The following is a 26,133-nucleotide window of genomic DNA, read 5'->3' as shown; positions in this document are numbered from 1 at the left end:
TCTCAGATAACCGAAAAAAAAACCCCAAGCCCTCCCATTTTTTGTCCTTTTTTGATTTTTAATTTTTTTTACACACAAAACATTCCATCTACATCTGCAGACTAGACTAAACAACGGCTTAAAACCAGGCCTTTCTTTTCAAAACTCCACCTCTCTTCTACTCCCTAAAACCCCTTTACTCTCACTAAACGTGATCCTGAACCGACTCAACGCCCCCCCTCTCCATCAACCCCCCCCCTCCTTTTTGCTCCTCCCCCGGCCCCAAAAACAGCTCGTTGTCCCAAAGAGGACACTAGAGTGAGGGGGTCCGCCTCTGATTAGATGTAGTACTCTTTCTTTTCGTCCGAGTTGGTGTGGCCACCCTCTGCGTTGATGATGGCTGTGTCGGCGTCCGCTGCGTCATCCGCTCCTTTGGCTTCGTGTGTGAAGTAGGTACCTGAGGTGGAGGAGGGGAGGAAGAGGGAGGGGGGGGGGATGAAGGACAGAGTCACGGACTGGGTTGATAGCCTGCTGCGTAGATGATACAAAAAGATTAAAATGTGCCTCTACATCCCTCAGCACCTAATTATGTAAATCCATCTCCGTGTGGCCATTTACACAAACCTAACACCAGCAAGCTGTAATATTCAGATTATACATCATTTCCCCCCTACTTTTCATTCAAATTGGCACACGAGAATCAGGTTTTCGGAATGATCTCGAGTGTGTGGAGGAGCATGGCTCGCACCTTCAAATTAACCTTGTCAAGTTCAGAGGAGGGAGGGAAAAAAAAAAGGAGCCGGCGAGCCCCTTAATACTGAATTTACAAGATTTATTCACATCCTATCACGGCAGAGGTTGATAGCGGTGGCGACATTGCAGACCGCATGAGGACGGGCACTTCAAATGCGGAAGTAAAAGCCCAAATTCGGCGTGAATAGACGGAGGCAAGATGGTGCTGCGTCGCAGGTGTTGAGATTGTGATTTTTGTCGAGTTTGTTAAAGATAATACAAAAGATCGGCTCACGTATGAGAAATGACTCGGATGGCAGCCTTCTTGTTTAGCGCTCTTATGTATAATTACAGTGTCTTGGTTAAAGGTGCAACATATTTGCCTATAGAGATGGAATCAAATTACACATCCGCTGGAGACTTCATCTCAGTTGACAACAGCACTTTACCCGACTCCCACATTTGTTCTCACGGTTGCGAGTTGACTCAGGAAGCGTCAGTGTAGCGACTTCCTCTCGCTCCAGTCTCACATCTCAACGCTTCCCTGCATAAGTGTAGCAACCAAAAGAAGGCAAAGCAAAAATGAAATCTCTCTTTCATCGCTTCTCTATCATTATTGCTCTTTCATGAATATTCATATCGAGCATCCACTGCTATTTTAAAAGCGTACAACTTCGCACCACACACAAAGCCATTAGGCAAAGTGGGCTTCATGATGGTCACATGGGTGCGTTTCATTTGTTGGTTCACCACGAAAAAGGATCCTAATTGACTTTTCATTGCCGTTTTGTTCATGCTGAGCAACACAAAAACCTATAGATTACAGTTTGTGAGCATTATTCCTATAAGTATATAGAACATAGATGCACTAACACTATATATTCTGTGAACTGCCTCTTTAATTTAATCTGCATTTCTTAAATTGGTATTCATTATGTATTTCTCTATCTATTTTTTAAGTGGTGTTGTTTGTTGATTTCCTTTTAGTCCCTCTAATCCGTATGAACAAGGACTGTTTTGTTTGTGAGGTAGTAATTTACCGGTATCTGTCTGGCTTCCACGTGTTTATTTTCCAAACTAAGTTGGTACATCCCGTCTCATGGTCGCCAAATAAAGAGGAAGATATGTATTTGCCAGGTGGTCGTTAGTCAAACTCCAACAGCATCTTCATAACCCACCCGCCTCCGGCTTCCTACAACTCCAGTACCATTGCTGTGATGTGTGGGCAGATTGCAGCAGTTTACTGCTGTCTATCCATGTTGCTGAGTCCAGCGCTGGCTCTGTGCTGTCACCTCCCGCGTGCTGTATAGAATAATCTGTCCCGATGCCGCTTTCGTTAGAAAAACAAGCGTGAATGTGTTAGCTCGGCTGAGGAAGCTGTATTTACAGCTCCGGTACCTTTGTGTCTCGCGAAGTAGCGCCCCAAGACGATGAGTAGACAGAGCATGGCGAAGACGACCACGGCCACCACTCCTCCGATCACTGCGTGGTCCACCGTTCGGGGCGCTCCTTCGCCGGCTCGTGAATCTGAAAAGCAAAAAGGAAAGAGAAAGTCAGTGTGCGTACACGGCAGTTCTCAGTGTTACATCGTGGGAATAACAGTCAGCCACCACGTCTCCGCCGGGATGTCTGACAGTCAAATGTGCCGATAGGCATCTAGATGTCACTTTAAAATGATAGCTCTGTGTTTTTAAGCGAGGTTGTATCAGGTACTTATCTACTGCCAGCGTGTTGTACAGTACGTGGCTGTTGGCACGCCACCAGTTTGGAAAAACAGCAAAGCAAAACGTTGTGTTGTGGACGGGGTCCGCCTCAAAATGCATTTCAGCCGATTAAAAGATATTTTATACATTTTGCGACAGGGAACTGAGCTGAAACTGAAAGCTATCTATCCTGTATTTGGCTTTGAAGAGAGCACGGATAAGTTTCACTTCAGGTTCGGCTCCCTGTCGAGGAGGACTGTGTGATGGCAAGATAGAGCCGTGAACATATTCTAAATATAGCGTATACACTTCAACTGCAAACTTTTCTCCAAACTCGGGGCATGCCGACCGCCGTCTAGTAGGAGATGATACACTAAGTAAGGATAAGTACCTTATAGGACCCCACTACAAAAAAAAAACCTTTAAATGCAAGGCCCTTGGAGCCTCAGCGCACACACTCACGACCAGAAGGAAAAAGTTCCAACAAGACTAAAAACCAAAACCCAACCCCCACCATCTTACGCGCTGTCCCTGAACTTAACATAATAATTTCCCTTTTCTTTGCCTCGTGGACAACCATAATGGCCGAAGCCTGAAAATGTGGACTGCTTTGTTTTTTGTTTTTATTTTTAAAAAAAAGTTCAGTCCTTGACCTTACCCATTAATTTGTGCTGCATGAACCCTTTTGTTCGCGATGAGGAGTTATACTCCCGGGACCAGTTTGGCTCCGTTTTTATCTCGCCCGCCATTTTTAATAACCACTCTCCAGAATTGCCGCGGCGATAACAGTTTGGTTTTGCAATCAGCAATTGATTAAACTGAGCAGGACAGGAAGGACGGTGCTCCTGCTGCGCTGTGAGAAATCACTCGGGGACAGATTTACTAAGAAAGTGGCGTTGCGTAAATGTGCGCGCGCGCGACGTTCACCGAGTTTGCGGCCGCAATCTGTGTATTTAGCGCCTGATTTACTCAGGCGGCGGCTCATTACGCAGTCAGCTCCTGGTACTGCCCTCCAGACACACTCTGAAGGAGAGCTCATTACTATTACTCAGAATAATGCTCCGAGAATTACGATTTCGTAATCTCACTCTGTTTAGCCTAATTCGTTCATATCTGTGTCCAGTAATCCGTTATTAGGGGGGAAGGCGAGGCAGTTTTATCTGTGAAGCATGTTTCATTCACAAAGGTGGAGCTGTGAAAAAAAAAAGAAAAAAAAAAAAAAAGTAGGAGCATTTTGATGCTAAGTTAAAGTCGTGGCAGCGCGGTAGCAGACAGGTGTGACGTAATCTCTGGCATGCACCTGGCCATAGCTTTGAATGGTCGTGCCTCTCTCCATGTCCGCATGTGCGACGCTGCAAGTATCGCTAATGGATCGGAGATTTTGTAAATCCCATCTGAGCTCTGCGCTATTCTGACAGTTACCTCAGTGCATTCAATGGAGTATATAATCAACCTCTGTTAGCACGTCTCTTCCTATCACACGCTCCTCCCTCACACGTACATGTGCGGTGTGGAGACACGCGGGACGTGCACAGGGTAAACCTGGCCTTTCATATTCATATTCAACCGTTCCCTCACGTTCATTTAAATATGTTTCTCGTATCAAAATGTCAGTTCAAAAAATAAATAAAAAACATCTTGGAAGAAACCTGAAGCAGAAACTTTAAGGCAACACATTTACAAATGACTCAGTAAGTCACTAAATGGGAATGTTATATATATATATATATTTTTTTAACAAAAATAAACCCTGCTAGGGGCGGGACATAAAAGCCCCTGAAGCTCTTGGCTGTAATGCGATGTGAAAGCTATTGATCAAGTGTAGGGATCCATGACAAGCCAAAGTTAATACCCGCTTGTGGATGCGATTGGCCCTTCTCAGCACAAAGGAGGAGCACATGTTGTCATCACTAGCCCACCAGATGTGTTGTAGTAAAATTAATGGGAAAGGGTGGAGGTGAAGGTGAAGGTGGGGGAGAGAAGATAACTTACTTGGCTTAAGTGTTGCATTGAGATGTGACCTGGAATTAATTCGCCAGCCACCTAGCACTTTGGTATCTAATATAATGTGTACATTACTAATGCATTTCTGTGCTTTCAGCTTATTAAGATACCATTACACCATACACTTAACCTTCACTTCCTCAATAATGTCTTTTTTAGAGACAAGAAAATAGAGAATGGCAGAAAAAGTGAAGTCAGAACACTGAACACCAGCCAGTTCTTAGCAATCGGCTCACGTGGAGGAAACCATCAGCCCCCACAATCCATTAGCTATAGTAACTCACTAAAACCCCAACACGCGCTTCTCCAGCCTACTTCTACACTCAAGGGATTTGCTGAGTGAGCTCCAGGAGAAGGAAAAAAAGAAGCAGCAGGGCACAATTTATTAACGAATAACAGAAACAGAGCGAGAAACATCATGGATAGCATCAGCTACCGCCCACCTCTACACACCAGCACTATAACCTGCAGGAATAAAAGAGGGAGGTGGGGGAGGCACAGCAAGGCCACCTGTCAAACTCAACAAAACATTACCTGATGGATCTAATAGGTTATTTTGACTTTAGATTTTCTTTTTCAGCGCTGGGCAGATTCAATTAAACTGAGCAGGAATCCCTCTGACATCCAATTCGCTCTTGTCAGGCTGCTAAAGCTGTGCTTTAACACACTTTCCTATTACGATGTTAATGTGGACTGTGGCTTTTGGGGAAGCGGGAGAGAGTGTGTGTGTCCGGTGTGTGTGTCCGGTGTGTGTGTGTGTGTGTGGCGGCGTGGTGCGCAGTGCTGGGGGTAGATTGGACGGTTGCAACAGACGATTCTTGGTTGTCGATCTCAAAGAGTTCTGGTTAAACCTCATACAAGGGAGGTGAGGTGGAGAGGGGGGCGGGACATGAAAGTCCATAAGTCTACATCATATCACACATCTCTTCATCCCATTATAAACTCTGCCTGGTGGATTAACCTGACCATTTTAAAGCCCTCCCAGTAATGGAGTTCGCCCGGCCTGTTGGTGGTGCTAGAGGGTCGGTTCTGGGGTCACCGACAGCTGCTCTCACGCTGAAAGCGCTTGAAAGTACACGGCGAACAACACGGGTATCACTTTCACCCCATGCAGGTTGCTTTCAGGTTAGAAATCCTTGAGGCGCCCCGGTACCTAACCTGGGGCTCTTCTCATCCCCTCAGTTTGTACGTCCTCCGATTCTATTCCTCGCCTCCTCTCCTCTTATCCTCCTTCCTTCCTTCGCACCTGAGATGACAGCAGATGAGGACGAGGGCCGGGTGCAACGTGTACAGAACAAAAATGAGACATCGTGGCTCCGGAGCCGTCGTGTTGGAGCGACGTCAATTAAATGCGACGCTTGGTAGGGAACGCTGTTGTCGCCGCTGAGGCCCGGGTTCGATTCCTTTGCTGAGCCATCTCTTCTCGCTCGCCCCTCTCTGCCTTTCGCATCACTCTCTCCAAGCCATCACTACCCAATGAAGCAGAAATGCTAAAAAAAAAAAAAAAAACATCTTAAAAAAATAAAATCCTCGAGTCTGACAGCTTGTTCCAGCTCTTCATTGAAGTTGTATGATGCTTACACTGAGAGAAATATTCAAAGCCAATACATTTTTTTTTCATAGCCATTCCATCAAAAAGAAATATTGTACATTTCACACCCATTTCCCAAAAATTCAGCCTGACATATTTGTTATCGTTGGCAACTTTGGGATCGCCGCGAGAATTTTCACATAAAGTTCTTTGGGTTTGAGGAGGTTGATTTTCAAAATACTTGGCAAGGTGTCTTGTTTTTCCAGACGAGAGACACACACGGGCGCAGAGACACACACGTATCATAAATGTACAGGAATGCTTATCTGGGGACCGTGAATATCAATCATTTTATGACCAATAAAGGACTGTCAGACCAAATGATTAATCACACTGCGAGCACAGAAGAAGTCAATGGAAATTGCAATTTAAAGGATAATTCATGCTTTAATATACGTTGGGTAATAATAACTGTGCTAAAATGCTGCGATCTGAGAATGACTCACTTGGTTGGTCATCATCTCTGATAATCATCTGAAAAGTGACGAGAAAACCAGAGTTGTGATAAACTAATATGATCCTTTCTCGCTTCACTCTCGAGTACTTTTTGTAATTATGTTTATTCAATCCAGTTGCCTTTCTTCCTGTATTAACTGTTTGTTGATTTGCTGGCTGAGATTTGACTTCAGTTTCAGAAATAAACCGTTTCCGAAACGGGTGTTAATGAATCCAGCAGTACTCGACTTCTCTTTACAGAGCAGACAGGTTATTAATATGTGTATATTTCTGTCCTGGCACTTAGTTGGTAACCAGATATTTATATATTGTTGTCACAGGAGGATTTCGTAGTTCATGGAGTGTGTGTGTGTGTGTGTGTGTGTGTGTGTGTGTGTGTGTGTGTGTGTGCTGTTGGCAGTCCCTGTTTTCTCTGCCACGTTTGATTGCAATAGAGTTTTCTTAAAGTTGGATTTGATTTTTTTTTTTTAATTAGATGGAAAATGAATGCATAATTCAATCATTCATCACACAAACAGTCTCTTTCCCAAAAATCAAAGTGAGAACAAAGCTCCACTTGTTTGCTGGCTCGAGACCTTTGCAGGTCTTTTTTGCCGCAGTAACAATCCATAGAGGGTATGCATATTATACTCTCTTCTGTATCCACAACTCATTCACACGATGGCAAAACTATGTGATATTACAAAGTATTTATAAAGAAAGTCGTCCACAAAATACAAAGGCGACAATACTTACAATACTTAAGCAAATCTGAGGAATATCTCGCAGAATATTACATTCTCTATGTTTCTGCCTGTATATTATGGAACTCTTGCTTTTATAAAATGCTATTTTAAAGGTTTTTGGGAGATTTATATTCATTGTAATGTGGCTATGTGGAAATAAATTGCATTTTGAATCAAAAGCCGCAGCAAACAGCCATCATTAAAACAGTGAACCTGGCCACAACATGGAGACCGCCTGAGCATATATTTATAAATGGTAACATAAACGTTGTATTTCAGTATATTTTCAGAACATATACAGTCAAAGTTGTAGTACAAAGTAGGAGAAGACATTCGGTTGCATCATTATCCATGAAATCTTTGTTGTATCGCCTTTGAAATTTAAATCACATACCAGGCGATGATAACAACTCTATTATCACATCTCTATTTACACAGAAATGGTAATATAAATAAGTTCAGTTACATGGATTCATAAACCTTATTAGTGTACCTTTAAAAGCAGCCCAAGCCTTTTAGGTGGAGGAGCTACTGTTGATCATTTTTTGCTATTTTAGGCGACTTTTCCTCAAACGAGGGCTTAACATTAAAAGTTATTGATGGAATGACAAAGTCAACAATTTCTGTCATAATCTAACAAATGAACAAAGAAGAAATAAACAAGGGTTGTTTGGGTTCCATTTCTAAAGAGCCCTGTTTATAAGCCAGAAGAACTGTCTGGATGACAGCTGCAGAGCGTGTGCTGTCATTTTCTGGAAGCACTCAGTCCCAACGATCCCATAAAAAGCAATTTGCATGTCATATCAATGTGCATCAATTATTAGCAATTACTGTCACCTCTTGAAATACAGTGTATTTGTGTTATTATCTCACATTGGGAGTCAAAATTGTGTGGGTCATTGTTTTAGCGATCAAAGAAGTGCACATTCAAGGCAATTTCAGTGATTCCTTGAAAGTAATTTCTGTTGTTCAGTTAAGTGCTGTCACGCATGTGTGGAGGCTAAAAACATAACAGATATCCCAGACTGGTTGGTTCCATTTATACATATTTGAACGGCCCATGTAGCTGCTAATTGAGTGATGATAACTCTAGAATTTCCACCTTCTTGTCCCTAAGAGTCAAATCAATGAACATGTCTCACCAAACTGAAGAAAGTCAGGTATCCAGTGGCCTGAGAGCGAGATACGCTTCTTTCTAAGAGTTAGCAGAGACCAAGAGCCAAAAGGAAAGTTGCTCTACATGTGGAGATTGCTGGTTGCTAACATGTCAATAATATAACGTAAAACTGGGTAAAAATAGAAGGGTCCCTCCCTCAGGAGAGAAATGGGAATTATATTTTGATTCTCATTCTCTCCTGCAGAATGGTTTGTTGAAAAAATACTATTTATTTGCTTTGAAAAGGGAACAATCAAGTTTTATATGAATTCTTAAGTAATTGTTATTTAATGTTTGTTTAAAGTGCTTGATTGTGAATTAAATGAGATGCACTCTTTTGTTTGTAGTATGTGTGTGGCCATAGTGTGTCGGTACGTTTGCCTGTATGAAGAATATGCTTATAATAATGCTTTTGCTCGTGGGGATCCTCTTAAAGAAAACACAGTTAGCTTATTAGGTGATGGAGTGCTGCAGGCACAAGTCCTATAAAACCTGGAAATGAGTTTGCATGCTTGCACTTCTGGTTCCCTAATCTCAAAGTGCATGGGTTTATTGAAAGGAGTTTTGGTTTAATGTCTGAAATAAGGTCTGTGGTTAACACAACTATAACACATTTTAACATTTGGTCCTACAACATTAAATATATCAGTAAGTATCTGTGTCTTACCAAAGGCTGTTGCTAATGAAAGCCCAATGCTAAGCTTTTTACTTCTGGAGATTGTATTTATATCTCAAACATAAAAGTGGTGCTCATTTGTGAAAAATATCTGGCGAAACAAGATATATAAATATCCTCATTCTAAATGTTTCTTCACCACTCTCTTAACTTTCTGCAATAATCCCAAAATCCAATAAAACAATTCCTTCTGCTTTTTGTCAAGGGAACCAGTGCGATTCACCCGATGTTACCGATATGTCATCCCGGCAGCTCTCTTTAAAACTGGTACATCAGGGCAGCGCGTGAGTGAGCTCGTCTTAAAGATGTCCCGCCCCCTAGCGACCGAACATGAATGAATAACGCTTTAAAGCATTACAAACGGCTGTGTGTTATGTTGCTCAGAGAGAGAGATTTCATGACGGAGCTAAGAACAATAATATCTAGGGAGGTAGGGATGTAAAAAGATAGATGATAACCACAGCGGTGGTGTTTATTATTGCTGTATATCACGAGCAACAGCACCGCTTTCTGTTCCGAATCTATATGAAGGCCTCTTTTTCAAACAAAACCGCGAGTCACAGGTTGTCAGTTTAAAAAGCAAGCTGCGGCGTAAACCCCATGTCAAAAAAAAACAAGCACACAATTACAGAATCCCGCTCTACGTTTTCACATTGCGTCACTTTTTGTCTGGACTTATCGAGCCTTTGAAATGTGGCGAAATGCAAATGATTAATCGCGGCCGGGCCCTCAAACCAAGGTATCCACGGGGCTAAACAAAGCATGCAACAGTCAATCAAGAGTGGTCATGTTCCTTTGTAGCGGGGAGGGGGGGGAAGCGCTCACCTTAAGTCGGTGTATCTCATTTTCACGAGACATGTTGACAGAGGCCTGATTTGAGACAGAGGAGATCTCCTAATTGGATCTCCTAATCTGCTAATTAAGCACTCGTGATTTCACCGGTGTGCCCGCGCGGCCGGCGGATAGAAGGGCAATCAGGACTACGGCGCCGCGACGCGGGCGGGGTGTCATAAGAGCACATTGGCTTGTCAAGATCCTCTTCCGTTGCCCACAACACTCCTCGGTTAAAGAGTGAATGTAATTAAAGTCCCGATGAACCTATTCATTGAACCTATTTAAAAATGTCAGTTGAATCTTTTGCCTCTCGGGGTAGCGCGCCACGCCGCTTACATACAGAGCGACTCGGCCCCAGATTCTTATTGAGTCTTTTTTCGAAAAGTGTCAAAACGGGTTTCACGTTAAAAAGACAGCGGCGCCATTAAAAAGCAGAGCAGCCAAAAAAGGTCAAATAAAGTTGAAAATGAAATGATTAAAACTAATGTCGTGAAGTTTTTTTTTTATATTTATTTTATTTTTAACTTTTCTAAGAGACACTTCTGGCTTTGTTAGCCAGATCCCCCTGATTCTGAATAGTGAAGTCTGTTTGTTAAAAAGCCTCATTACCTTTGAGATGCTGCAGTGACGGGTAGCTACTGAAGCCACGCTGATAACGCGGGATATTGAAAGAATACTCCAGCCATTCAGAATGACATGTATATACATTTGGAGGGCTTTTCAAGAGTCAAGTATCGTGCAGGTTCCTCGTGTCGGTCGAGTCCCAAAAGTGATGGCACCTAAATTTCCCATCATGCCACCGACAGCGTTTCCATACGTACGCCAGATGCTCATTAAGGTCTTTTCATGTGACGGTGTGTAAAATAAGTGGGGAGGGGCTACCGCGAGGCCTAAAGAGAGATGTCAGAAGACGCCGCTTGCGTCGCGCGTCGGCGGGCGTGGCTCAGTGTGAGAGCGCGCCCGTGCTTCAATCAGAGGATCGGCGGTTTTGAGCTCCGGCTTTACCAGTCCGTGTCGATGTGTCCTTGGGCAAGACACTCAAACCTCAAATTGCTCCCGAGTGAGCGGATCTGAATGATTAGTTAGAGTCCTGATGTGCAGGTGGCACCTTGCACGGTAGCCCGTGCCATCAGCGAATGAGTGGGTGTGAATGGGTGAATAATGACATGTGGTGTTAAAGCGCTTTGAGCGGTCGGAAGACAAGAAAAGCCATGTAAAAGCACCATCATATCTTTTCATTAAAGTTGTAGAATGATGTACATTTCTTCAGATTTAACTAATTATTTTGGTCAACCAGTTGGAAAAAAAAATTGTGACGTTTAGAGGACTTTGAAATATATTTGACTTTTGAGTTATTAGAGATATAATTCAGTTTTACTTCTTTTCATCACGAGCTTTTCTACATTTATGCAGGTTGGGAGGGGTGCTGTAACACCATTTTGCTGTAATTCAATTAGACAAAGCAAAGAGGACAGTGACACTTCATTTCAATATGACTTCATATCATTTTTCATTCTATAATTATTTCTTCTTTTGCAGAAAAATGACAGTTATAATTAACACTTTCACACTGAGGCATTGTCTCCTGAAAATAACAAGTCACCAGACCTTCAACATTCATTTTCACTTCCTGGCACAAAACTGGTTGAATATAGAAAAGGTAAAACAATATGTATATCATCAAATTCACCCAAGGTATTTCTTCTTTTGAAGTATTCCCATACATAAACACTTTAGCGCATGAATTGAATTCTATTTTGGGGGCAAACAATTAAATCATCTCCTAGCATTAGTATCTCTTAAAAAAACGTGCACCTTGTTTTTTTTCTTCTTTTTTTTTTCTGATGGAGCTATTCATCATTTATCTAATCATGTTCAGTATTCATCCAAAATGTAATATAATTATGGGCTATAACTGTTCTCAGGATATTAAGCCGTATCTGGGCCACGGCTGGCTCAATAAACACCTTCTAATAATGGCTTTTAGTGGTCTCAGGAGTGACTTATCCTAACACATTGAGGACTCTCAATGGCTCCCAAGGCCAAATGAGTTTGCAGCTTGTTGCAGAGATGCACATCAGTCCTGTTAATGGGGGCACAGTTTGGAGAAGAAGAAAAAAAAAAGAAACCCAGTGGAGTTTTTCTCCATCTACCAGACTGCCCTTTCTTCTCTCAAGCGTGATTATCAAACCCCTCCACACCATCACCCACCGACGCTCTCCTCCCATCCCGCTGTCACTGAGCTGCCTCCAGCCACGGTCATTTCATCGGCTGAAAAACTCCCCGGGATTTATGCCTGTGGATGTGAAAAGGTGGCCAGAAGCCTGGTTTGCGTTTGTGTGTGCTCAGGTCGAATGATTTTTTTGTATTTTTTTTTTTTTATGCCTGACAGCAGACATCTGAGGATTCCCTCGTGTTAGACAATGTAATCTTTTGACTTTAACAGAGATAAGGTCAAAACGAACGACTGATAATTGGGCACGTATTCGCGAGAAACGAAAATGCCATGACGCCGCTCATCATGAAAACGCTAAACTGCGCGCGAGCGATCCAAAGAGAACAATAATCGCCAAGGTCAAAGTGGCAGAAATGGAAGGCATTGATTAAATTGACTCCCAAAGTCAAGTCCTGTGCCTCCTCCCCTGCTCTTGCCATAGTGATAACAATAACAGAGGAGAGTGTGTATCCCGGTGTTGTGAGACAGAATAGTATCAGTGAAATTACATTGGGGGCTTTGTGTAGATCTGTGTACTCAGCGGAGACATCCCTCGGTGAAGGAACTGTGCCAAGGAAATGAGGGGCTAATCCTGGAAAAAGAGCCGGAGACAATGGCTGCATTTACATACATGCGGTAAACAGACTGTAGTCCATTCTCTGGTCAAGGTCGCGCACGGAGAAGATGTGTCGACATGAACCTTTTAATGACTCCATAAATCCACTAATAAAAGAATATGTTGCGGGGATTTGCAGATCTCGACCTATATGTATCTCGTTTGTATGCAGCGAACACAATGACCACGCGCGTGAGGAAAGAGACACAACGTGATTTGTTATTGTCTCCTCTCGTCCGCCACGATAGTTACGATGAGTAATATGTCTTTCAAGTCAACCGACTTTGTTGACGCCTTAACCAGCTCGTTTTCTCCTGGAGTTGCTTTAAGGTTGAAACAAAGCCACGGCTCGGCTGCACTGACAACGATTCATTTTCAAACCCATCAAATCCTATTATAGTTTCAAACATGTTGCACCAAACTTTAAAACTAGCTTAAAATGAAGACGTGTTTTAATTTAAACCTTCCTTTAAATGTTGGTTTAGCTTGGCCTGCACCTGGATCCAATTTAATTCCGTTGCACCGCAACTTTAAACTCTGATGTAGTGTTAGTGTAGTGTGATCCAGTATTAACTTTAAACTCACACTTGAGGAGGTTTAACTTTTAAATCCGTCACAAGACGGATTGAGCGAAAATAAATCAAGATCCTCGCAGAAAGTTGACAGACAGATTAAATCCAATTAAGTCTTAAAATGCCCGCCCTGTGTGTGCTTTTACGGTCTTTACGATCCCTCGTTCGTGAATACGTGAAAAACATACAAAACAGTATCGTGGGATATCTACGAAGTACGGCTCATTATTTTCAGGAGGGTTTAGCCACGGATGCTGGGTGAGGCCAGTTTGGCTGCTGTTTAGGAGAGAGAGAGAGAGAGAGAGAGAGAGAGAGAGAGAGAGAGAGAGAGAGAGAGAGAGAGAGAGAGAGAGACGTGTTATTGCCCGGTTGCATAGTGCAGCCCTACTCCACAGACGCAGCGCACGCTTTACCAGAAAATAGAAGATTAATGTCACTCCCAGGAACGCTCCATGTTTACGCTTTTCATTTAGAAGTCGATGTGCAGTGGAAGCGAGCGGATTTGTGACCGGCTTTGGGCTTCGGGCTTCTTTTTGCCTGCAGTCTGAACGTAGCCTCGGGTTTCAGCTCTTCTTCTTCTTCTTCTGCGAGGACAAGCAGATATACTCCGCTGCGCCACTTGTTTTGGCACAGCTCCTTCCACAGTTAGCGCTATAAACGACTCCTATGCTCGCCCTCACTCCCGCTGTACATAAAGACGGGCTGCCACCAGAGAAAACAAGGGTGTATGTAAACAATGTCAGGAAGTCTCAAAAGGGCTATTATAATTGAAGTTTCTCCCGATTGTTTAATCACAGCTACTTAAATAAGAGTAACTGCAATGTGTGTTAAAGGCCGATGTTCCAAATCCGCGTGGACATGGGCTTCATTTCTACTGAGTCATCACTGTGTGGTTATTTAAAAGTGCATTAAAAGGACTCCATGAGGTTTGACCTTTGTTCCGCACATTTTGGCTGCTAAGCCAGGAGAAGTAAAAAGTCAGCCATTATGTAAAGATGGAGGCCTAGCGGGATATTCCCTTTGTTATCTTATGCGGGCTTTGTCATGCTATTTTGCCCGTCTTTGAGGAGCAGTGTTGTGGCACAATCTCCGCCAGGTGTAGCAACGCTGACAAAAAGCGGGCAGTGATAATAAAACGCTATAACAGGGCTGAGTACAGGGTGTCGGCCTCTAATCCAAGCCTTACCTCAAAGGAAATTCTGGCCGGTTTACATGCATGGATGGCGTCAGGGAAAAAAAAAAAAAAGAGAAAAGAAAATCTGCTGTTTTCCACATGCAGCTCACATAATAGCTCGACGTTGACTCCGAGCTGCTAACAGTGAGGGAAGCCAGTAACAATGGATGATCTCCACGACTGCGTTTGTCCTATTTACAGTAAACGCTGAGGGTATTGTTTATGAATATATATTTTTTAAACATATCCTTGCAATGACAAAGCTCTGGTTGTGGCATCATGGGAAAACATTTATTCCAGTTTTTTACTGCCAACACCCAGAATGGCACAAGAGAGAAGTACCAAAGCCTCGGAAAGGAAGCGTTTGCTGAAGGGGAAATAGGGAGGAAGTTTGCGATGCCGATTAATAATCAATTTCAATTTCCTCTCAGATGTGATTTTCATTCTTTTGGAAAATGTGTGAAGGTGTTTCCTTACAAACTCTATAATTTAGTTTTCTTTTCTCTCTGCCCCGCTGTCCTTCGTGCCAGAAATGGCCCAGCCAAGCTTAAAAATAAAAAAAAAAACTGTCTCAGATGAAAGTTGCAAGAGACTTTGCTGCTGTCATGACAACACTGAGCCTAAATGCAAATTATAATAAGAGCGTTCAAAAGCAAGGAACATGCAGGTCACATGCCTTGGGATGCCTTTTTTTTTTTTTTTTGCAACCAAAACTTGTGAGACATAATGCCAGGAAGCAAACCACCTGCTGTGACTGTCTGCTCGGAGCTCAGAGCGCCAACCAAATTATGATCATTAATAACGAAGAAATACACACAATATGAAGACACATTAATAAATAGAAACTGCACTGAATCTGAAAAAAAAAAATGTTTTACCATTTAATAGACATGCCCATCAACGAAAGACAACACATTGTGGGCTAATGGAGGCGTTACACAATGTGCAGACAATAATTGGCCAGTCAGTCAGTGAGTTCACCACTTTAGTCCAGACACAAATATTTAACTATTGGATGGACTGCAGTGACATTTGGTACAGAGAGTTATGGTCTCCAGACCATGACTGGTCATCCCCTTAAGGGAAAATAACCAACACATTACTAACATGTTGTTTTTTGGCAACAATAACACTAATGTTGTCATGTTCTTTTTTTTCTATAAATGAATATGATTCCAGCATATTATTCTGTATCGTTAGGCGAGGGTTGTTGAGGTGCATGTGAGAGATAATGTGGCAGCAGTTAGTGAAAGACTGCAGGTCGTTTCAGCAGGTGGCAGAGCTGAGATGATTGACGTATAGTTGGTGTGGTCTGATTCTAACTGTTTTCATAAAAGCAAGGACATTAGAACATTATATCAATTTTTTATAGAATGGCTTACGAACGATGTCGTAATGTTACGTCATTTCGAACATCTTCGAACCAAAAAAGGATGATGGACCATGCACATTGGAAACAGTAGTGCACACAGGCATGGGTGCAATATGTTGACATTTTGATTTGAGACACCTGAAATAAACATGCAGCATGGTGATTCTATGAGGCATGGACTTCAAAACCCAGGCAGGCGAGCCTTCAATTTAGATCTGCTCTGTGATGGTCAGTCAGGGCTGCTCTCATGTCAGATGTCCATTCCATAATTATTCTGGCCAAAATAATTCAGGATAGAAAAATATATAATCAGTCAAATGTATCCCTTACTTTATTCATTGCGTGTTTTGTTCATTTAATTTTTCGGCTTACTAATTACACTCCATTTCCAAGTGGAGGGGAGGTGGAGAGAGGTTGTAACCGCGTATAAAAAAAATACAATTACAGTAGTAGTGTGTTGGAACCAAAGTATTGATTCATGTCATGTGTTTTGTAGCGACACCTAGTGGCGATTGTGTATAACTGTTCTGAAGAGGAAGTGAGCTAATCGCAACTATAAGGAGTAACAGGAAGTAGTGGACAGGAAGTCCCGTTTGCCCGTGAGTTCGCCGAGAGAGAATCTGTTTACAATCCTTGTAATCCTTACGTTAAAGTCCACAAAATCGGCTTCACCCGTAAGTAATCTATTATTTACAGTTATATTAACATGTTAGCTCGATATTTCTTTGGTTTAAAACAGTATTATGGTTGATGTTTAGTGACCGTCAACTACATATGTCTGTATTATTGTTCGGTACTTACAGGATTGTGGATGATGTTTAGTTAGTCAACTACATATGGATGTACTATTTTTCGTACTCACAAAGGCATGTGTTTTGTGCTCTCTTTCCGTTTTACAAAATTATTACACATTTTCCTACATTAAATTCAACTACAACCACCTGTCTGTTCCTTGGAGAATACAGTGCTGGATAATATATTGTCAAGTTGGCTGTAAAGCTGAAGAATACGTTTCATACAGCAACCTTTAGCGAAAACAGTACAAGTCGTGTACTTCTTTAAGCATCAATACCAGAATATCGCAAATCCCCTGCTGACCTTTTGGACCCCAAAAAGTATGACTAGACTAAATAAGTCAGGTTAAAAAATGCCACTTGTTGACCCCACTGTTTAAAATCTTTAACTTTTTTCCATACAGCCTAACTCAAAAGATCTCATGTCACAGGCCCCGTCTGCTTCGCCATGTGAAAGCCAGACGGAGCGTTAGAGGTTCACTTAACTTTGTCACCTGCCACACTCGGTTGCGAGTCTAAAACTAATTAATGCAGCATATGTGCCTCATTTGAAGAGAGCCCCAAAGCCACCGGGCGGCGGTCTCAAAATACCAACACATTCATCTCTGTGTGCGCGCACGAAACACGCACACGCACACGCATCTTAAATAAAGGCATCCCAGAGAGGCACTGATGTAGGATTGCATAATGGACTCCTCAGCGTCAGTGTTGGGAGAATCTTACTTTACAAAAAAATGTGAACCCCTCTGCAATTCCTTGCGTGTGTTGGTTACATTGTCCTGATGGCATGAGACCTTGTGCACGCTTACCTTTTGAATGTATTGACTCTATTGTCATTGAATAAGACGGTAGTGATGACATTAGATAACAAATGTTTTAACATAAAGGGAACAGTGCCTGGCAGAAAAACATGAAAAAGATTCTCTCAGGCACTGTTAAGTTCATGTTATGCATTATAGGGATTTTTTTTAATGATCCTATGGAAAGATGGAGACTCTACAGTTGAAATTGGGAGCATCTCCTCCATGAATTAACCAAATACAAGTCGCTTACTTGTGACTAAATAACGTGAATTTCTATCGAACGTATGGCATTACTTGTAATAACAAAGAAGTAAACTGAGTACTCTAACGCCTTTCAAAGTTGTGTTACCCCACAGCACCGCTCATAACTAAATGTCAGCACTTTTATGAGCTGCAAACCTATTTTTCTGTTCTAAAGGATGCCGAGGTTTCCATTTACTTAAAATCACGATGCAGTGAATGTGGGAAACAAGCTGAAAGTTTTGCAATATTCTTGCCATGACCCCGTTGACATCTTTGCCGTCCTAAGAGAATTCTAAAAAAAAAAAAATCTGTCTTTCCATTTCAGAAACACACCTTTTAGCCTGCCCACATATTTGTAGACCAGCAAGGACCCAGGAAATACAGCTTCTGAGCTAATGCTGAAAAGTGTATTGAAGAAAAAACCTTTCAGCCCTCATCTGTATTTGCTGAGTTTTCACTGTCTTATTCACAGGTTTATGGCATATAGTCTCAGCGTGGCATGTCATATATTGATGTTTTCAGAATAGGTTACCCTAAAAATGTCATGTTTACTTGTATTGCCCATGTTTGAGAGCCCATTTTTGAAGAGAAAATGTTTTATACAACTCTACATTGCTCTGGAATTTCTCAACACAAACTAAATTAAATATAAATGAAAAGAGGAGAGTGATATTGTTAAAAAATTAAAAAGTTTTAAAACCCACGTAAAGAGATAAGAAGCAAATTGTCCAGTATTCTGTCACTCTGGTTCTTCATCCTTTTCTTATTAACATTTGTTCCCATCATGCTTTGGGTACTGTAAACAGGAAGTGCAATAGCGTCAGTCATCCTGGTTTTAACCCTTTATTTCTTTACATGTTGGTGAGTCACGCTGCTCAAGCTGTCAGAGCTACCATGGAGCCCGTCTCACACTGTCACTAACTGCACTCCCTTACTACATATTATAACGCTAACGCTTGCTAATGATGTGCTCGCCTACTCTCCTAATGTTAGCCACAGGTTTTCATGTATATATCTCCTTCCAACCTCTCCTATGTAAAATAAAATCATAATGTTTAACCATGACCAGCTTGCAATCTACAAAACCAGCTCGTAAATGAAGACAATGAGTTGACTGTAATGAGAGTCAATGGAGCAGAGCCGGATAGCAGTGGGACAGTGGTCAGCGCTGGTCAATGCTACGCTATGATTTATGAATGTTTATCCTCGCTTGACATCAGAGAATCTGCTACTTTATCCCTGGAGGGAGTAGGTTCCTATGATTCCTCCATTATAATAGCTGTGTACTCTGTGACTCTGAGAAGAGAGAAGGCTTTTAAAAAAATGCTAATTCCATAAATCAGGTTCTGCTTTCAAAGGCCAAAAAACATCAAACCAAAAAATGCACACAGTCGTCACACTAATGCCCTGGCTGTCAGAAAAAAAAAAAAGAAACTGCCACCGTGTCCCTTTAACCTACCAATATGTCAGGCAGTCAGTGATGTTGGCAATGCCATCTGTCCCTTTGATCGTCAGTTAGCCCGGGATCACCTGAGCACCGCTGCCTCTGAGGCCGGCAAGGGCTCAGTCTTCAAGTCGAAAGGACAGCATTTGGAAGTTAGCCAAATCTTCAAACGCGTCTTCCCCAATCGTTTCCGTACTCGGTATAGGAACCAGGCATTTACGATACACGGAGCGCACACATCCAAATAGACACACAACAGACATACACTTCCAATCTCAAAAATACTTCCCTATAAGTTAGCCGCCCTTCTGCAGCAGTAATCAAGAGCCCGAAGAAACAATTGCTACATTTGTTACACATCAATACCTGATGGTAATTTGACACAGTATGGCCTTGTCATTTAATGAATGCCTCGCCTCTTTAATGACATCCAAATGTGACAGCTGAGTCCTTGGATTAAAGAGAAAGGTCCTGTGCTTCACCTGCCGCAATCCTGCTGTGAGCAAAGTGGCCATTATACTGCTGTATTCCTCTCCTCTCCACTATTAGATCTCGGAGCGCGGCTCAATTATCCCGCTACTTCCACACGCTTGCTGACAGCAGTGTTGGCAGGTGTGTCCTTTCCAGACGCTCTCACCTCTCCGGATGGGAAATTAGTCAGTGCAGCTAGCCATCAGCTAAAGCAACTGACATCTTCGACCAGCATGCCCTTTCATTAAGAGTGAGGAGAAGGAAGTGAGATGAGAAGAGCAAACGCTGCTCCAACGCTCAACACTCAAAAGAGCGGGCTCTAAGCCGAGGACCGTGTGCGTTTTTGTTTTTTCAAACGGACCGCGGCTAGTCGATCTACCTCACGCAGGTAACATGGGCACGAAAGAAAATCCTCCACAAAGCAAAGCCATGATTATTTGTTGTGTTGAGGGCCAGTTGTCCCACAATGCAACAGGACAAAATGGAGTATTGGAAGCAACGGCTCCAGCTCAAAAACAGTAGAAAATCATTGTCTTCTCTGGATGTCTTCGAAATGTAGCAACATTATGTGAAAGCATTATTTACTGTGTTGTTTGACTTTAAATGGGATGTTTCTACCAACCTCACCTTGTTTAAGTTGTATGGTTTACATTGTTTAAAGAGGTAATTGCTGTGATAAGTAAGTGAGAAAGGCTTTGTCATAAACTTTGTTTGTTCCCTCTTTCATTCTACAAGTTAATGTCGCTGATTCTACTGCAGGAGCATTTATGCAACTTCTTCTGTAGTTTTGGTTTTGAAACAAGCGCCTTTAACTCTGTGACTTTCACAAGTGAAAACAACTTTGCACCACAAGAGCCTCCGAGAGCCAGAAGTGCAGTGGTGTTTATCCACATGCATAATAAAATCAGTCATTATGACGGGAGTTTTTCCGGTTTCTCTCTCTCTCATTTCAGCATCAGAGCAAAAGCTTAATTTATAAGAACACAACGTTTCAACACCCACTTCTCCAGTCCACTGGCAGCTCATCTCAGAGCCTCTTCTTCGCTCCGGCGCATGTTTAATTTGTTCCCGCCTGCCCTCCGCGCCACTTCCCCCGTACCTGGCCTATTTTAGAAGGGAAATGGACAATCTCGGGAAGTGCCTTCGAGCTCAATAGTGTCTCAGCTTCCTCTCTCTCTTTTAGTCCCGACAAGCGGTGTGTGTGTGTGTGGGGGAGGGGGGGGGGGGCATCACTATGGCAACAACATTTGCGAGGAAATATGAGGAGCGGGCGAGCGAGGCGGTCAGCGCCGATGCTTTTCTAAAGGCTCTGACTCGGTGTCAGACACTCGGCACAGAAACAAAGACGTGAATATATTTTTCAAAATGCACCCGGGATTTTTTTTTCAAGGTTTCCCTGCTGACGCCCAAATTATTCAACATGATTGTAAATGACACTTAAAGGGAGCACTTCATGAAAAGCACTTATTTTTCTGAATTGATTTAGTGCCAAATAATCACAAATTAAGTTGATTTTGAACGTCGTAATAAGCAATGGTGTTGAGGGATTCACAGTGTTCAACCAAGTCCCTGTGTGTTAAGACTGAAAACAATACTGTTCATCCAGCTCTGGGAAGTGAAGCCAATGAAATGCCTTAAACTTGCATTCTTTTAAGGAGCCAGCAGGGGGCGCGATTCCTCTGGTTGCAAAAATAATGTCTGATTGTAGACAGGTAAAAGCTCTGAGATGGGTTTTCTCTTAAATTATGATCTTGTTTAGATGAAAATAGACGATAAAGCTAAGCATTATTTAGAGCGGGGCTAACTTGTGATCGACGGGTCGCTACCACGTAGTCTGGGAGATGTCCGTGTTTTTCTCTGAGAACTTTTTTTTTTATTGGTTCAGCGTTTATGTACTCCAGCTCCACTCTCTCCTGTCACTTCTCGCTCCAAAAACCAAGATGGCGACGGCCCAAAAAACTGTCGTCTACTGTTGGTATTTGATTAGCCAACGCAGGACATGGCCAGATGATGATGAATTGTGTTGCAGGAAAGGTTTTTGCCACGTTTGCCTGAACTAAAGACTACAACAGTTAGAGTACGACAGTACGAGTCTCCAGTGTGGCAAATGAATATACAAGTGTAACACAACAGTGCAAATTATGGTTTTCTTTGGGGGCTGTCTTTACAGTAACCAACTGTAGACTCATGCATGTAGTCACGGCTGAATCACCCCATTAGCTACATACAGCTCACACTATTAAAAGGTTATTTATATAAAAGCGCTGTAGTATATTACCTTCAGAGTCACAACCACCCCCCGATTATTTTGATTAAGTGTGCCAGTTTGTCAGAACACTAAACAAAATTGACTATTGTTAATGCAACCCATTAACCTTTCTTTCGTCAAACGTATTTGTTCCAATTATCATTAGCTGCAGCTGTGTTTCCATGGCATCAGACCTCTGTGAAATGTGTCCCCATAAAGGCACATTCACCAGCCACAAAGTATTGCTGGAGATATTGCTCACAGGGGTTTGTTGAGTCGATTCTTTGTCTTCATTCTCATAACTTCCTCTGGTCTACCGACTGGCCCGCTCTACCTCCGGGGACGAGATGCTGTTGATGGTATTATCCTTGCATTGACCGTCACTGTCAATGTTCATTGAATCAGGGCTGGAAATCCGAGTCATAACAAAGTGATTCACTGTTTACTGAAAAACCGTCTGCATTGTGTTTGGGCTGGACACCCACACAAGTCAGACCTCTCCTCAGGACCGTGCTTGATTGATATTCATGACTCTCCTGTTTGTTTTAAACTTGTTGAACTTGCAATGACTGATATATTTTGGGCCACTCGTGGGTGGCAAAAATCAAGCTGTGAATATTGACATATCCTCACCTTTTTAAGTTGATACTTAAACTTGTCAAACAGTTGTATCTTCACACAGCCAGCAGTCACAGAGCAGCATCATCATTCATTGAAACAATAGCCTCGTAACAAGATGCTGCCCCAATGGTTTTGTAAATTTGGACAGTGCAACTTAGTTTACATGATCATTTTAAAAGTTCAATAACAGTGTTATTAATCAGCTTTTTAATTTTTTTCACCAGAATGAGCTGTATATCATGATTACTTGGCCGAAAAGAAGCAATATGTAAAATCTGACATTTAGCAACATATAAGTCTGAGTAGAAAGGTCCTTAATGTACTAATACATTGATTACTTATTTTTTGTCAAAAAGTTAACTTTCATGATATAATGGGATACATTATTATAATTTTTTTTATAGCTTGTATATCTGGTTGAGAAATCTGCTACAGATTTTATTATTTTGTTGTTTGATCATGTTATAGATAATACTGTTAATTTATAGTATTTAAAGTTAATGTATACTTAAGTTATATTTATCTCAAGTTATCGTTCATGTTGAGAGAATTTCCAATTAAAGTACGTTACCAATAAAACATTTAATTTAGACTATAACGAATGGCTTTTAGCACGCGTCTGTACAGTGTAAATTTGAATTAACTTTTCAAAAGGCCCAACGTCACTGGAACTTCTCCTGTTTGTGGATTCATCACTATGAGTGACATCTTCCAAATTGCCACATTGTTAATATTAAAAGATCAATATAATAGCTGTTTTAAAGTTAAACAACTTTGACCTTGATGTATAAGCACACGCACAACAATTTAAAATTTTTAAAATGGATGTTTTAAAAAAAAAAAACATTTGAGAGATTGACTTAAAATCATGTGACACCTCTATGGGTGTGAACATGGGACCAACACTTGATCTGTATTTGAATTTAACGTGCATCTAAATGCTGACCTTGAATAAGATTCAAAGGAAAAGGCGTCTTGTCAACATCCTATTCTCATTCTCAGTCAGCTCATTGTTGGTAACTCTTATAGAGCAGCTGGATTTATGGTTTTATCTCCTGGAGGGGGGGGAGAGCACAGTGCTATTTTCAGAACAAAGCAGGTTTAACCTTCAAGGAAAAATGAGCAACAAGAATTGGACGTATACAATATGATCGATATGTCGCGAGCTTGTATTTAAGGACTGCATTTAAACATGTTTCAAGACTCTGTTGTGTGCGTCTGCTGTTTGGCATTTCAACGGTCGAAACGCGATTAGTCAGCCGAAAAAAAGAAACTGCCTAATATTTCTACTGAAAGCCAGATTTCACATCAACATAAGCCCAGTGGAATAAGTGAGAGTTAATTATATTTAAATATTCGATACAACACCTGAACCCTTCACTAATGTTCATTCACCAAATCGTGTATGCATATTAATGAAATCCCATCTCCATCAATCCACCTTGAAAACCCATTCATCTGCTTTAAGCCCGTGTTCTTTTGCCCTTTACAAATATTTTAGAAAAGGGAAATACAGCTTATTTTTTTACAAATCAATGTCAAACAACACTCAGGAACCAGGATTTATCTGACACCTTTTACATCTACTATGCACAGACGCTGTAAACACAGTAAACAATAAGTGACAGGTTGTCAAAACCTTTTTTTTTTTACTTAATAATTAACTTAAACCTACAAAAAAACTGCCTTAATTGGCCAAACAACATATACTATTCATCATCACCTTTTTCAGTTGGAATGAGTTGCTTATTTAAACATCCAGCAAAACCAGAGCATCATTATAATTCACCTGGTTAATGTAAGTCTAATATTTACTCTCTCCTCGCGCTGTTTTTGATCTCCACCAGCTCTCGGGGGAGATATCTGGCTCTTTAGCTAGTACATGCTGCACTGTGTTCACCAGCTAGTCTGTGTGTTTACTGTTTGATGCTGTGCAGGTGTAGTGTGCAGTGGGTTTATCAGAGCTTTTCACTGAAAACAGCAGCCAAAAAAAAACCCAACCCAAATGTGACAGTGAACCTGAGCAGTAAAGTTTGGTTGGACAGCTGGAGCGAGCTGAAACTCACTTTATAGCTCTGGAAAGTCGAGGGGAGCTGTGGATCATTCTCTGTAGGTTCATCACTCCGAGCGAGCTTTCACATTTCAGATCTAATTGGTTTAACATTGTTATTTGATATAATGTTATTATATGGATTACCGCCGCTAACATAGTTGATATATTTAAATGTACTTGAAGAGCTACTACGATGAGGAAACACACTTCTGGTGATTCATTTTCTAAGTCTGATCTGAAGGGTTTTCTCTCCTGTGTTTATGACTTAAGAACAGGTGAAAAAAGAGGTTTTGCCAGGATAATCTTGCCAAAATGGGTATTACAACAACAAACACTTGCTACCCGCCAAATCTTTATTTTTAATTGGTTTTCACGGATATTTCTTTCTCTAGGGAACTTAGAAGGATTATCCTGTCAAAACATTTTTCACCTGTACGTAAGTAATAAACACAGGGCTTTTTTTTTTTTTAAATAATTGATAGGACTTAGAAAATGTATCTTTTTTTTCACTTGCCTCTCAGATACAGATAAAAGTTCAACGCAGCATCAAAAAGTTTTGGGGTTTCAGTCAAATCTGACCTGGAATACGCTGGAATCACAGAAGGCTGAAAAACCTCGCTACTTAATTTAGAGCACTGGCAGTGCATTGGCACTGAGCTTTGGACCTCATTCTCCTTTCATTATCATCCAATATGACCTTAATATTAGAGTTTTAGATAGCGATCTGGAGATGGTTAGATATATGTAAGACAAATAGATTGATAAATATGTGAGTTTAATAGTTGGTGGAGAATATTAAGATACGCAACGTAACATTTGACTTGAAATAGACACAATCATGTTTCTGTATGTTGCAATTAGTTCCCCGTTTCTAGTGGACATTTCCAGAGTATCATTTCAAATCCCGACTCTCGTCTGATTTTTTTTGTTCTCTGTGTGTGAGTCCTCCCTTGCTGCATGGCACGCTCTCTCCTCACTGCCGCACCAGAGAGGAAGAACGGTATTTCAAGGCGCAGCTCAACACTTATGAACCGCTGAGATACAGTAGAACATCTGGGGAAAGCATTCAAAAACTCATAAATGTTGACAACAAATCTCACAAATAGGAGAATAAAGCATCTGTGGCCCGGCCAATACAAGCTGCCAACATCATTTACAGGGAGAGAGCCCCACGGCTGCTGCAGGCGTGTCTGTCTGACACAAGAAATCAACACCATGTCAGGAGGCACTTCAACTGCCTCACATCCCGACACCATCAGTGTGATTTATTAAACATGCCAATTTATGCTGATTACATCATTAATTCAATTCATTCATGCATAAATTTGAAAATATTTCTTGAAATGGGAGATATCGAGATGAACTTGCTATCATTAAGCATTACTGTGTAAGAAACGTGTTTTTTATTTGCTTGTTTGCCTTTTGCATTTATGCAACAAGGTGCTTCAACAATTAAATCAAATCATCTAATCTCTGAAATTGCATGATAACGGGACGGTAAGAATAATTTAACATCCACCATGCTCTTTTCCTAACCGAGTAGTTCTGTTGCAGAAACCTAACTTCCTATGAATTTTGATTTTTAAGAGACACTATGAAGCACATATTGACACGGCGTCCCTGACGCGACCAAAAGTGACTTGAGATTGAC

At 41.6% G+C, this 26,133-nt stretch overlaps 1 protein-coding gene across 5 annotated transcripts in view; it reads right to left on the bottom strand.

Annotated features, from left to right (window-relative positions):
* Nucleotides 1-266: 266 nt before the first annotated feature.
* Nucleotides 267-26,133, bottom strand: part of cadm1a (cell adhesion molecule 1a) — a 342,257-nt gene continuing 316,390 nt past the window's right edge. For all 5 annotated transcript variants that reach the window (XM_068600532.1, XM_068600534.1, XM_068600535.1 and 2 more), the window contains 2 exons: nucleotides 2,110-2,238; nucleotides 267-436 (listed from right to left, as the gene is read on the bottom strand). In XM_068600532.1, coding sequence (XP_068456633.1) covers nucleotides 318-436; nucleotides 2,110-2,238 — 248 coding nt within the window. In that variant the 3' untranslated portion in view covers nucleotides 267-317. The remainder of the gene's footprint in view (nucleotides 437-2,109; nucleotides 2,239-26,133) is intronic.

The sequence above is a fragment of the Clinocottus analis genome, unplaced genomic scaffold (genome assembly GCF_023055335.1).
Source record: "Clinocottus analis isolate CAN_PGR_092001 unplaced genomic scaffold, fCliAna1.0.p SCAF_5, whole genome shotgun sequence".
NCBI classification, from domain to species: Eukaryota; Metazoa; Chordata; class Actinopteri; order Perciformes; family Cottidae; genus Clinocottus; species Clinocottus analis.
The sequence above is the reverse complement of the archived record's forward strand: the minus strand, read 5'-3'. Positions and strand labels throughout refer to the sequence as shown.